Source organism: Bombina bombina, chromosome 7, assembly GCF_027579735.1.
Source record: "Bombina bombina isolate aBomBom1 chromosome 7, aBomBom1.pri, whole genome shotgun sequence".
Taxonomy (NCBI): domain Eukaryota; kingdom Metazoa; phylum Chordata; class Amphibia; order Anura; family Bombinatoridae; genus Bombina; species Bombina bombina.
In genome coordinates this window covers 244,545,403-244,559,070 of record NC_069505.1, presented here as the reverse complement: position 1 = coordinate 244,559,070, position 13,668 = coordinate 244,545,403, and the positions used below count along the sequence as shown (strand labels likewise).

At 39.8% G+C, this 13,668-nt stretch overlaps 1 protein-coding gene across 1 annotated transcript in view; it reads left to right on the top strand.

Annotated features, from left to right (window-relative positions):
• Positions 1-13,668, top strand: part of LRIG1 (leucine rich repeats and immunoglobulin like domains 1) — a 283,023-nt gene that overhangs the window by 245,292 nt on the left and 24,063 nt on the right. Inside the window, exons 13-14 of the mRNA XM_053720689.1 lie at positions 4,389-4,709; positions 11,867-12,148. Coding sequence (XP_053576664.1) covers positions 4,389-4,709; positions 11,867-12,148 — 603 coding nt within the window. The remainder of the gene's footprint in view (positions 1-4,388; positions 4,710-11,866; positions 12,149-13,668) is intronic.

Sequence of the window (13,668 nt, the reverse complement as noted above, 5' to 3'; positions counted from 1 at the left end):
CCACCCCTGCAGACCTGACCCTATTCCTGTATTAATGCCCACCCTTGCAGACCTGACCCTATTCCTGTATTAATGCCCACCCCTGCAGACCTGACCCTATTCCTGTATTAATGCCCACCCTTGCAGACCTGACCCTATTCCTGTATTAATGTCCCCTTTGCAGACATGCCCCTATTGCTGTATCAGTGCCTTCCACCCTGCAGACCTGACACTATTCCTGTATTAATGCCCACCCCTGGAGACCTGACCCTATTCCTGTATTAATGCCCACCCCTGCAGACCTGACCTTATTCCTGTATTAATGCCCACCCCTGCAGACCTGACCCTATTCCTGTATTAATTAACTTTCATGCTTCAAATAGGGCATGTAATTTTAAACAACTTTCCAATTTACTTTTATCACCAATTTTGCTTTGTTCTTTTGGTATTCTTAGTTGAAAGCTAAACCTAGGAGGTTCATATGCTAATTTCTTAGATCTTGAAGGCCGCCTCTAAATCTAAATGCATTTTGATAGTTTTTCACCACTAGAGGGTGTTAGTTCATGTGTTTCATATAGATAACATTGAGCTCATGCACGTGAATTTATCATGGAGTCAGCTCTGATTGGCTAAAATGCAAGTCTGTTAAAATAACTGAAATAAGGGGGCAGTCTGCTGAGGCTTAGGTACAAGGTTATTACAGAGGTAAAACGTGTATAATTATAACTGTGTTTGTTATGCAAAACTGGGGAATTGGTAATTAAGGGATTATCTATCTTTTAAAACAACAAAAATTGTGGTGTTAACTGTCCCTTTAAATTGGAAAGCTGTTTAAAATAAATAAAAATAGGTTTAGAAGAAATCATTCTCCCACTGTGGGAAGAGAGAGCGGTACTAAAATGTAAATTTTTCATTGTTCTCTCTATGTATTGGTCTTTTGAGTAAAGAGTGAGAAATAAGATAAGGACTTTGTGTAAATAATTAGGTCCCCTTTGCTGACAAGCTCAGACCATTTAATTGGGTTGTGGTTTCAATTAGCAGAAACAGCTAATTCATATACAAAAATATACCTAAAGGAGCAATTTCCCATACATTTTAAACTCTGCAGTTGAAATGAGTCATCTGAAACACATTAAAGGGAAACCAATTTTACAGCACACTGTCCCTTTAAGCCAGTGTTCCCTCCCTCCACCCTCACTTTGTTGGTTTTTATCTCTTTGCTCATTTTCCTAATCACCTGACTATAGGAGTATTGTCTTTATTTCCTCCAGCGACCAGCTGGTTAACACATAGCTGCAAATGAGTTCCACCCTTACTGGACAGCGCTATATACAGTTATTCTCCACATTAAACAGATAGTTTAACATAAACTTGTGCTTGGTGACTGAGCCTAATTATATTAGGTTCTTATTATAAAGGTGCCTGACTTGTAAATCTGTTTATTTTCTTTACATAACTCCAGAATAGTTACTGGCTTTCTAATTACTCATCTGTGTCACCACATGTCTCATTATTCCTGTAAATTCCAGTGGATTTGCTAGAGATAAACCAACATTAATCAGAAAATGAAATCACCCGGAGAGCTTTTAATAAAGTATTATACTATAACTATGGAGTGCACATTTGTTGTGTTTTTTTTTGTCTGTTCCTCTCCCCTCAAGAGATGTTAGAATCGCATCCTGCATCATTATTATATGCTGCAATTTATGACCCTTCTAATGCTACACAGTGATTGCTTAAAGCACCTCACATGCTTATTTACATCTTGCCTCCGATTAGCTACAATTCCTGGACCTCTGTGGATCTAAAAAAAATCTGCATATAAAATATTTTTTAAACATTTACCTTGTTTTGCAATCCAGGGACATAACCCTTGCAAATTGTTTTTCATATCTTCCTTGCGTGGCCAGTTAAAGGGACACTCAAGTAAAAATTAAACTGTCATGATTCAGATAGAGCAGCAACTTTCCAATTTATTTAAATGTGCACAGTCTTTTTATATTTACACTTTTTGAGTCACCAGCTCCTACTGAGCATGTGCAAGAATTCACAAAATATACGTATATGCATATGTGATTGGCTGATTGCTATCACATGATACAGAGGGAGAGGAAATAGACATAACTGAAATTTGTCAGAAAAAAAAATCTACTACTCATTTGAGGTTCAGACTAAGTTCTATTGCATTGTCTTTTTATCATGCACTTTTTCATTATGCAAGTCTACTGTATTTACTGCTCCTTTAAGGACAGATTATTATTATTCTTTATTTATAAAGCGCCAGCAGATTCCACAGCGCTGCCCATGTGTACAAGGATAAAAGTACAACGGAGAAACAATACAATAAAAGACAAACTTTTACAGACACATACAGGATACAGACAAAAATACAGGGTACAGACAAATACAGGGGGAATTGAGGGACCTATTCCCGTGGGAACTTACAGTCTAGATGGGTAGGAGAATGGGAAACAGGAGGTGGGGACTGCAAAGGTGAGAATGATATTAGTGAGGAGTTAGATGAGGGCAACTGTTAGGTAAGTGAAATTCATTTGTTAATGAGTCGGGTGATAGGCTTCCCTGAACAAAAAGGTCTTTAGGGAACGTTTAAAGGAGGAGAGGTTAGGGGCAAGTCCGACAGCTTGAGGAAGTGCGTTCCAGAGGGTTGGTGCCGCATGAGAGAAGTCCTGTAGTCTAGCATGAGAGGAGGTGATAGTAGAGGACGCAAGGAGCAGGTCATTGTTGGATCTTAGGGGGCGGGTTGGTGTATATTTGTTGATGAGTGAGGACAGGTAGGGGGGGCTGCATTGGTGAGGGCTTTGTAGGTCAGGGGGAGAATTTTTAATTTAATTCTGCTGTGAATGGGGAGCCAGTGAAGGGACTCACAGAAGAGTGCAGTGGATACCAAGCGTCGGGAGAGGTGGATTAGCCTAGCAGATGCATGTAGGATGGATTGGAGGGGAGAGAGGCGGGAGGGAGGGAGGCCAGTTAGTAAGTTGTTACAGTAGTCAAGTCGGGAAATTACCAGGGAGTGGATTAGCTGTTTAGTAGTCTCAGCGCTCAGAAACGGACGAATTTTGGAGATATTGCGTAGGTGGTTGCGGCAGAATGAAGAGAGCAGTTGGGTGTGGGGAATGAAGGACAGATTTGAGTCAAGCGTGACTCCAAGGCAGCGGACTTGGGGTGATGGGGAGATAGTGGTGCCGCCAACAGTGATAGAAAAATTAGAAACTGGAGTAGGGTTAGAGGGGGGAATTAGAAGTAGTTCGGTCTTGGACATGTTTATTTTCAGGTGATGAGAGGCCATCCAGGAGGAAGTGCCAGATAAGCAGTCGCTGATGTGAGAATTGACAGGAGGACAGAGTTCAGGGGTGGATAGGTAGATCTGGGTATAATCAGCATAGAGGTGATAGCTGAAACCATAGCTGTTGATAAGTTTACCCAGTGAAGAAGTATAAATAGAGAAGAGTAGAGGACCCAGGACAGAGCCTTGAGGTACTCCAACAGACAGAGGCAAAAGAGAGGAGGAGTCACCAGCAAAATAGACAGAGAAGGATCTGTTAGAGAGATAAGAGTGAATCCAGGAGAGGGCAGTGTCACACAGACCAAGAGAGCTGAGAGTCCGTAGGAGAAGGGGATGGTCAACAGTGTCAAAGGCAGCAGAGAGGTCAAGTAAGATGAGTATTGAGTAGTAGCCTTTGTTTTTAGCAGAAAGGAGATGAGCATTAGCTCCTGCGCTGATCAAGCTGTTACTGTGCACCATGCTGTAGGCTCAGGGTTCTGAATCCTGTGAGATGACGTTTCTGGTGGTAGTAAAATAAATTAAGGCAAAATAATAAAAAAAAAAAGGAGATTGTTAGTTAATTTAATTAAATATTTTATGGAGAAATCAAGGTTCAGTTTAATATCACTTAAAAGGGACTTTCCAAAAAAAATATATCTTCTGTGCAATAAATAGAAAAAGCTTCTTGATTTGATTTTAACACTAACGGGAAGCGGATTTCTGTGCCCAACTCATCCTTAGGGACACCTCTATCAGCTCTTTTGGGGGCACCACTATCAGCTTTATTGGGGGACACCACTATCAGCTCTTTTGGGGGCACCACTATCAGCTCTATTGGGGGACACCACTATCAGCTCTATTGGGGACACCACTATCAGCTCTATTGGGGGACACCTATCAGCTCTATTTGGGGACACCTCTATCAGCTCTATTGGGGGACACCTCTGTCAACTCTATTGGGGGAAACCTCCATAAGAATAAAAAAAGGTTTTATTTAGAACAGAAATACCCAGAGTTTAGATAGGCAATGAATGTACCAGACACAAGATGTTACTTGATGTTCTTTTAAGCAGCTGATAATATAAAAACAACAGTACACGAGTCTTTATTTCTTTTGTTCACTTAGATGATTTCCCTAAACCGCAAATAATTGCCCAGCCCAATAACACAATGGCGGTTGTTGGCAGCGATATCAGCTTCACCTGCTCAGCTGCCAGCAGCAGTAACACCCCTATGGTCATCGCATGGAAAAAGGACAGTGAATTGCTACATAACGCTGAGGTGGAGAACTTTTCTAATGTAATAGAAAACGAAGGCGAAGTGACAGAGTACACTACAATTCTGCACCTGCGTAGTGTGACATTTACGCACGAGGGGCGGTACCAGTGCATCATCACCAACCATTTTGGTTCCACTTACTCTGACAAAGCTGAACTTACTGTGAACGGTGAGTGACTGTCAATGTTTTCTGTTACCCTGAATACAATGTAGCAGTTTTCCAATGGTTTCTAACTGAACACACTGGCAAAGCAATGGTTAATTATTTCCCACACGCTATCGTTACACAGACAGTAGGAGAGGATTGTTCTCCCAAGTGAGATTATAACAAAATAAGATCCATCCGTGCTATGAGATCAATCACAGGATTCTAGAAGGGCAGATTTTACATTGAGATGACAAATACTTTACTATATAATGCTAAATAATATGTATGAAATTAAAGGCACATTGCACATTAGATTTTTCTTTGTATACATGTTTTGTAGCTGATACATTTATACAGCCCATCTGGTAGTGTTTATGTAACAATTTATAGTTTTGCTTAGTTTTTAATAACATTGGGCTTATTTTCAGACCCCTAACCAAGCCCCACCGTGTCAGATGTATACCCCTGTTTACAGGCTCCTGTACGTGTAATTGGTCTTTTCATATTCAGGGGAAAGGGGGGGGGGGGGTGTCTGCTCTTACTGTTTTCCCAGCCTAACCTCGTCAACAGTGCTAAACTGGGAGCTTCTAAGTAAGTTTTTAAACAGTTTTATACTGGATTTATAGATCAGTATCTGCGTGTATTCTTCTCTAATAGTGTCTATTACATGCAGCTATATGGAAATTGATGTGTACTGTCCCTTTAAGGTATACAGTAATAATTGCAGTACAAATAAAAATTGGTATTCAAAGTAAGCTGCAAAATGCAATTTTAAATTATATGGAAAAGCCCTGCTTAAAATACCAAGGAATGCACACAGTAACTATTGTATTTGTTGTACAATGTTATTTCAAAATACTTCAGTTAAAATTGTACCAAACAGAACAAATTCAAAGGGTATTTTTATTTTTCTATTGTATCATGAGGTGCAGCAGTGCACTGGGAGCTAACTGAACACTTTGGGCGAGCCAATGACACGAGGCATATATGTACAGCCACCAATCAGCAGCTAGCTCCCAGTAGTACATTGCTGCTCCTGAGCTTATGTAGGTATGCTTTTCAACAAAGGATACCAAAGAATTAAGCAAATTTGATAACGGATAGCAGGTTTCGCTGTTTGTCTCATTATATGAAAGCTGGCAAGTTTGTCCCAAAATACACCATGTGCTTATTGCACTACATGTAATAGAAAAAGATGTATATGTGAAACTAGAAGCTAATTCAAGTTAAAGCATGTTTTGATTTGTGAAAATATGATGTGACCGCACCACCCAATTTTTAGATAATATGCTCAGGCACGGGATAAAGTCCGGTCCCAGACTATATAATAATGAGAAAATCAAGAATCCCAGCCAATGAGTCTTAGAATAAAGAAGTTTTTATTCTTCAACAAAGGATATGTTCCAGTGTGATCTTTCACACTATGCAATTATAACAAACATAGGGGAAACATCTGATGTAAGTTCATTCAGATCCACACATACCCCATCCACCAAACACATTCGTATCCAACACTCAGCACAAAATATAAAAAGTAAAAATCAAAAAATAATAGTAATACAAAAAGTGGCGTCCCAGGGAGTGTGAACAGACACCACCAAACTAGGACTCTATTAATATTGGAACCATCAAAGAGTGTCCGCTAGATCCGTAACTCTATAATATTATATAGAACAAGAATGTCTCGTTATGTTGCGAGTACTCCAACTGTAACAGTGTGTGGTCACTTGAAATCATAAGCAAATAACTTGTTGCCAATATATTAGAACAGTCACAGGAAACACAACATGTTACAGCATTTGTAATCCATAGTAGGTAAATTCCTACAGAGACCTCAATGACATATCTTGTAGCTGTGTCAATGTTACGGTTCAAATGTCCCTCCAACCTGCCCTGCTTCTGGCCACATAACGTATAGTGGGGAGCTGTAAACGTAATTTCGGCCCAAACACACACTCTCTCAAAACTTCACTCACAGTATCCTATACTACACCATATGTGTGGTTCCTTACTGAAACGAGGATGCAATATGGCCCAAATTAGCTTCTACAAAAGCTGCGAGTATCTCATACCCTCATGGAAGCTTGTAGCCTTTGGCTTGTTCGAATCAAAGAAAATACATGGATAACAGTGTCACCTCCTTCAGTGTATGTATACTTTCCAGGTGATACCGTGAGACTCAGTCCTCGCCGTATATCTTCAGTGTGGTTATTAGGACCCTCCAATGCAGAACTCTAGTCTCACCTCACATATTGAGTAAGCATATATCATAAACAATTTCTGTGGCTCGGACAGCAGGATAGACAGGTCTCAGTGGTGGCGTCTGACCGTTCCGACGCGCGTTTCGGGACTCCGCCCCTTTCTCAAGGAATTTGTGGATCTGAATGAACTTACATCAGATGTTTCCCCTATGTTTGTTATAATTGCATAGTGTGAAAGATCACACTGGAACATATCCTTTGTTGAAGAATAAAAACTTCTTTATTCTAAGACTCATTGGCTGGGATTCTTGATTTTCTCATGTTTTGATTTGTATTTGCTTCATAAAATTTGTTAATGGTGCAGGTTCTCCCTGTTACACTCGCTGTTCCCTGTGAGATGTCACATTCCAGAGAGCTTGATTACTTTCTATGGTAGACAGCTGCAGGACATGCAGGTTCAGCCCCTTTTCCATAGAACTGAGTAAGATCTGCCCATCTAAGGGCAGCAATGTTAGATTCTCATCAGCCTCCGAAGAAGCGCATGTACACATGCGCAAAACGCGTCAGGCATACATTGACTGTGACCTGTGCATGTACACTTGGATTAACCCAATATACTGAGTGTTTTTTTATCTTCATGTTCCAGCATGACCTCTTCTTCACAAGTCTGCATCTAAGGGCTGTTATCTGTTTAGAGAATCAGGCCCTTAAGACATTTCTGTAGTGTTGCTATAGAATAAAATATCAACCAAGTTTAAACATTTTTAAACCAAATTAACATCCTTTTTCACACAATTATTTTTAGTAGCCAAATTCCAATCACCAAATGCCTAGAGAATCAGCAGTGTACTTTTCCAGGTCTGAGAATTATATAAAAAAATATATTTCAGAGCTAAATGAAAAGGAAGACCATAAATAGTAAAAGTCTAATGCATCTACTGTACATAACTAAACATTTATATGAAAAACATAATTTATGTAAGAACTTACCTGATAAATTCATTTCTTTCATATTGGCAAGAGTCAATGAGCTAGTGACGTATGGGTTATACATTCCTACCAGGAGGGGCAAAGTTTCCCAAACCTCAGAATGCCTATAAATAAACCCCTCACGACATCCACAACTCAGTTTAACTAATAGCCAAGTAGTGGGGTGATAAAATAAGGAGTAAAAAAGCATTCAAAAAGAGGAACTGGAAATATAATTGTGCTTTTATACAAAAATCATAACCAACATAAAAAGGGTGGGCCTCATGGACTCTTGCCAATATGAAAGAAATTAATTTATCAAATACGTTCTTACATAAATTGTTTTCTTTCATGTAATTAGCAAGAGTCCATGGGCTAGTGACGTATGGGATAGAAATACCCAAGATGTGGAAGACCATGGAAGAGTCACTAGAAAGGGAGGGACAAAATAAAAACAGCTATTTCTGCTGAAAAAATTAAATCCACTAAAAATAAGTCTCTCTCTCATAAATTTCACATAAATTTCAAGGAAAAAAATTAAATCATAAGCAGAAGAATCAAAATGAGACAGCTGCCTGAAGAACTTTTCTACAAAAGACTGATTCAGAAGACATCAAAATGGTAAAGTTTAGTAAATGTATGCAAAGAAGACCAAGTTGCTGCTTTGCAAATCTGATCAACCGAAGCTTCATTTTTAAAAGCACAAGAAGTGGCGACTGATCTAGTAGAATGAGCTGTAATTCTCTGAGGCAGAGACCATCCCGCCTCCAAATAAGCCTTGTAAATCAAAAGCTTTAACCAAGATGCCAAAGAAATGGCAGAGGCTTTCTGACCTTTCCTAGGACCAGAAAAAAACAACAAATAGACTAGAAGTCTTCCTGAAATCTTTAGTAGCTTTGACATAATATTTCAAAGCTCCTACAACATCCAAAGAATGTAAAGATCTTTCAAGAGTATTCTTAGGATTAGGACACAAGGAAGGAACAAGAAATTCCCTACTAATGTTGTTAGAATTCACAACCTTAGGAAGAAATTTAAATGAAGTATGCAAAACAGCCTTGAATCCAATGATTCTGAACGGAACCTGCCCAAATGTCTTGAAATAATTTCAATCTTCCCCCACCAGCAGAACTGGATTGAGGGCCGCACCTTCATGCAGACTTGGGGGCTGGCTTTGGTTTCTTATAAGGCTTGGATTTATTCCAACTCGAAAATGGATTCCAATTGGAGCCAGAGTCCTTAAGGGAAGGAGTAGTTTTCTGTTCTCTATTCTGACGAAAGGAAAGAAACCGATTAGAAGCTTTAGATTTACCCTTAGACTTTTTATCTCGGGGCAAAGAAACTCTTTTCCCCCCAGTAATAGTGGAAATAATAGAATCCAACTAAGAACCAAACAAATTATTACCCTGGAATGACAGAGATAATAACCTAGATTTAGATATCATGTCAGCATTCCATGATTTGAGCCATAAAGCTCTTCTAGCTTAAAATAGCCAAAGACATAGATTTAACATCAATCTTGATAATATCAAAAATAGCATCACAGATAAAATGATTAGCATGTTGAAGCAAACGAACAATGCTATGCAAATCAAAATCTTTTTGCCTATGTGCTAAGCTATCCAACCAAAAAGTTGATGCAGCCACAACATCAGCCATAGAAATGGCAGGTCTGATAATATAGCCAGAATGTAAATAAGCTTTCCTAAGATATCATAAGATTCAATTTTCCTATATAAAGGATCCTTAAAAGAGGTACTATCTTCCATAGGAATAGTAGTACGTTTAGCAAGAGTAGAAATGGCCCCATCAACCTTAGGGACTTTTCCCCAAAACTCTAATTTAGCCACTGGCAAAGGATACAACTTTTTAAACCTCGAAGAAGGAACACAAAAGTACCAAGCTTAGACCATTCCTTAACAATCGCATCCGAAATAGCATCAGGAACAGGGAAAACCTCAGTAGTAATCACAGGAGGTTTATAGGCAGAATTTAATTGTTTACTGGATTTATTATCAAGAGTTCCAGACTCCTCAATATCCAAAGTTATCAACACTTCTTTTAACAATGAACTATTATACTCAATCATTAAAAGATAAGGTGATTTATCAGTGTCAATGTCTGAAGTAGGATCTTCTGAGTCAGAGAGATCCTCATCAGAGGAGGATATGTCAGTATGTTGTCGGTCATTACAAATTTCATCAGTATTATGAGAAGTTTTAAAAGACCTTTTACATTTATTTGAAGGCTGTATAGCAGCCATAGCCTTCTGTATCGCATCAGCAATATAATTTTTCATATCAACAGGGATATAATGTACTTTAGATGTTGAAGGAACAACAGATACTGTACCAGCACTAATAGAAACCTTTTCTGCATGCAAAAGCTTATCATGACAACTGTTACATACTACAGCTGGAGATATAATCTCCACTAGCTTACAACAGATACACTTAGCTTTGGTAGAACTGTGTTCAGGCAGCATGGTTCCTACAGCAGCTTCTGAGACAGGATCAGATTGAGACATCTTGTAAAATGTAAAAGAAAAAATAAAATTTAAACAGAAATATCTTATTTCCACATATAGCAGTTTCAGGAATGGGGAAAAATGCAAATGCTAAAATTGACAAAAAAACAAATAGCATAGCCCTCTGAGCATAAAGAAGGCAAGGAGCATATAGGAAGTGGGGTAAAATGAAACAAAATTTTTGGCGCCAAGTATGACGCACAACGCAAAAGGAAGTTGAAATTTTTTCAGCGCCAACAAACATTCGGAAATGACGCAACTTGCGTCATAACAAACACAAATTCGCGCCAAACAACCTGGCATCAAATAAGACGCAGGAAATGACGAACTTGCATCACTACAGACGCACGTTTCTGCAAAAAAAATAATTGCGCCAAGAATGAAGCAATAAAAAAACAGCATTTTGCGCCCACGCGAGCCTAATTTGCCCGCAAGTTTTCAAAGAAAAAACAAGTCAAATTGGAAAAGACTATACCCCAGGTAAGAAATAACTTCCAAAAACATGAAATCCATAACGAAACTGCCAGACTGCAAAGGGAAATACACATAGACCTGACTCATGGCAAATATAAGTAAAATAAATATATATTAAAAACTTTATATTAATACATAAAGCGCCAAACCATAGCTGAGAGTGTCTTAAATAATGATACATACTTACCCAAAGACACCCATCCACGTATAGCAGATAGCCAAACCAGTACTGAAAACTATCAGCAGAGGTAATGGTATATAAGAGTATATCATCGATCTGAAAAGTTAGGTAGGAGATGAATCCCTACGATAACAGAGAACCCTTGAAAAGATTTCCTGCGAGGGAAACCATAAAATCAATAGGCGATGCTCTCTTCACATCCCTCTGACAAACACTGTACTCTGAAAAGGAATTGGGCTTCAGAATGCTTAGAAGCGCTTATCATAGAAGAAATCATAAAAATCAAGCACAAACTTACTTCACCTCCTCCATAGGAGGCAAAGTTTGTAAAACTGATTTGTGGGTGTGGTGAGGGGAGTATTTATAGGCATTTTTAGGTTTGGGAAACTTTGCCCCTCCTGGTAGGATTCTATATCCCATATGTCACTAGCTCATGGACTCTTGCCAATTACATGAAAGAGATCTCATGGTGTTTACTGATCTATCTAAACTCTTCTGTTGGAAAGCTCAAGGCTCTTGATTTTGAAGAGACTGAAGTTTATCTTTTCTATATAATATTTCAAATGAGTTGTTTCAGAGCCGCTCCCCAGTTAATGTGCGTAATAGCATTTCAACGTCACCATCACTAAAATATTGCCAGCTGCACTGATGTTTGTTTGCGGCTCTTGCAGCTAATTGTGATGTGCGAGGGCTGCGAAATTCATTACTACAACACTCTCAAAGCTCAGATGCCACCAGTCCGCTCAATAATAAATATCAGCTTTTGTCTATTAATCTTTTACAACTTGGGCACTTTTGAATGAATATTTGTCCTTTTGTATTTTAGTTCTCCCATCATTTATGAAAACCCCTCAAGATATCACGGTGCGGGTAGGCTACTTAGCAAAGCTGGAGTGCGCAGCAGAAGGGCATCCTGTCCCGGAAATTGCTTGGCAGAAGGATGGCGGAACAGACTTTCCCGCAGCCAGAGAGCGGCGCATGCACGTGATGCCGGACGATGACCTGTTCTTCATTATGAATGTTAAGATTGAAGATATGGGAATATACAGCTGTACTGCCCAGAACAGCGCTGGCTCGGTATCTGCTAATGCAACAGTAACCATACTCGGTAAGGATACGTTTTTCACAAATACTTTACTTAAAGGAGCATAAAGACAAAACTGAATGAGTGTTTCTCAATTCCAGTAAGGGCACACTAACAGGCCATATTTTCAGGATATCTGAACTAGAGCACAGGTGAAATACGATGATTGGTAACTATGGTTACTAACACACTTTACCCCAAGGTAACCGAGAATGGAGGACTAGAATTGAGAAACGCGGAAATAGAAGCATTTTTGCAATAAACGTCTTAGTAAACTTTTACTTAAACATTCTTTAACTAAAAGTACCCCATGCGCCTGCATTTAAATACCCTACCTGCTCAGAGAGAATATATTGTGTTGGGGAAGAAACAATACGCGTCAGTGTTGATGAATATATACTACCATTGTCTATTTGAGCAAGCACAGTGTGTGAATAAAAGGTGCATAATGCATATGTAAGTATGCTCTGTGCACAGTAAGAACTATTACTTAAACAGTAATAACTTTACTAGAAACATCTTTGCTGACAGGCGCATTTTTATGTCTTTTAAACGTAAATCTTTCAACCTTATTTTTAATATTACAATAAGATCCTTAACATTATATTGAAATGCTGCTGATCACATGGGTTCCACATACATGTAAGATTGTCACAGCTCTGCAACATATGCTGCAGTCAAAACGATTAACAATTCACATAATGTGTGTGTGTGGATATAATATATGTATTCCTTGAAGAACAAATGCACTCTCAGGTCTTTTTTAAGGTGAAGACAAACAATCTCTTTAATGGAACGTTTTCAGGGAACTCTTCCCCCTCATCAGTTGTGCTGATGAAGGGGAAGAGTTCCCTGAAAACGTTCCATTAACCCCTTAACGACCAAGGACGTACGCCACACGTCCTCAAAAAAAAGACAGTTAATGACCGAGGACATGTGGCGTACGTCCTTGGTCTGGAAAGCAGCTGGAAGCGATCCTGCTCCCTTCCAGCTGCTTTCCGGTTATTGCAGTGATGCCTCGATATGGAGGCATCCTGCAATAACCCCCCATGGCCATCCGATGCAGAGAGAGCCACTCTGTGGCCCTCTCTGCACCGCACATCGGTGGCCGGTATCGTTGGTGGGTGGGAGCAAGCCTGGGAGGCGGGTGGGCGGCCATCGATGTGCCGAGTAGAGGGAAGGGGGGCGGGATCGGGGGCGGGTCAGTCGGGAGCGCGCACGGGGGGCGGCGGGAGCGTGCACGTGCACGGGGGGGGGGCGCGTGCACGGAGCGGGAGGGAACCGCTACACTGCAGAAAAATAAAGCTGTAAAAAGCAACAAAAAAAAGTTTTGAAAGTTTTAAAGTAACAGCTAAGGGATCTGGAAGGGATGGGGGGTTGGTCTTGGGGGGGGGGGGAAGCTACACTACAGAAAAGGGAAATTTTTTTTAAAAAAAGGCAAATTTTTTACTAAACTGGGTACTGGCAGACAACTGCCAGTACCCAAGAGGGCGCCCATTAAGGCAGAGGGGGAGGGTTAGAGAGCTGTTTAGTGGGGGATCAGT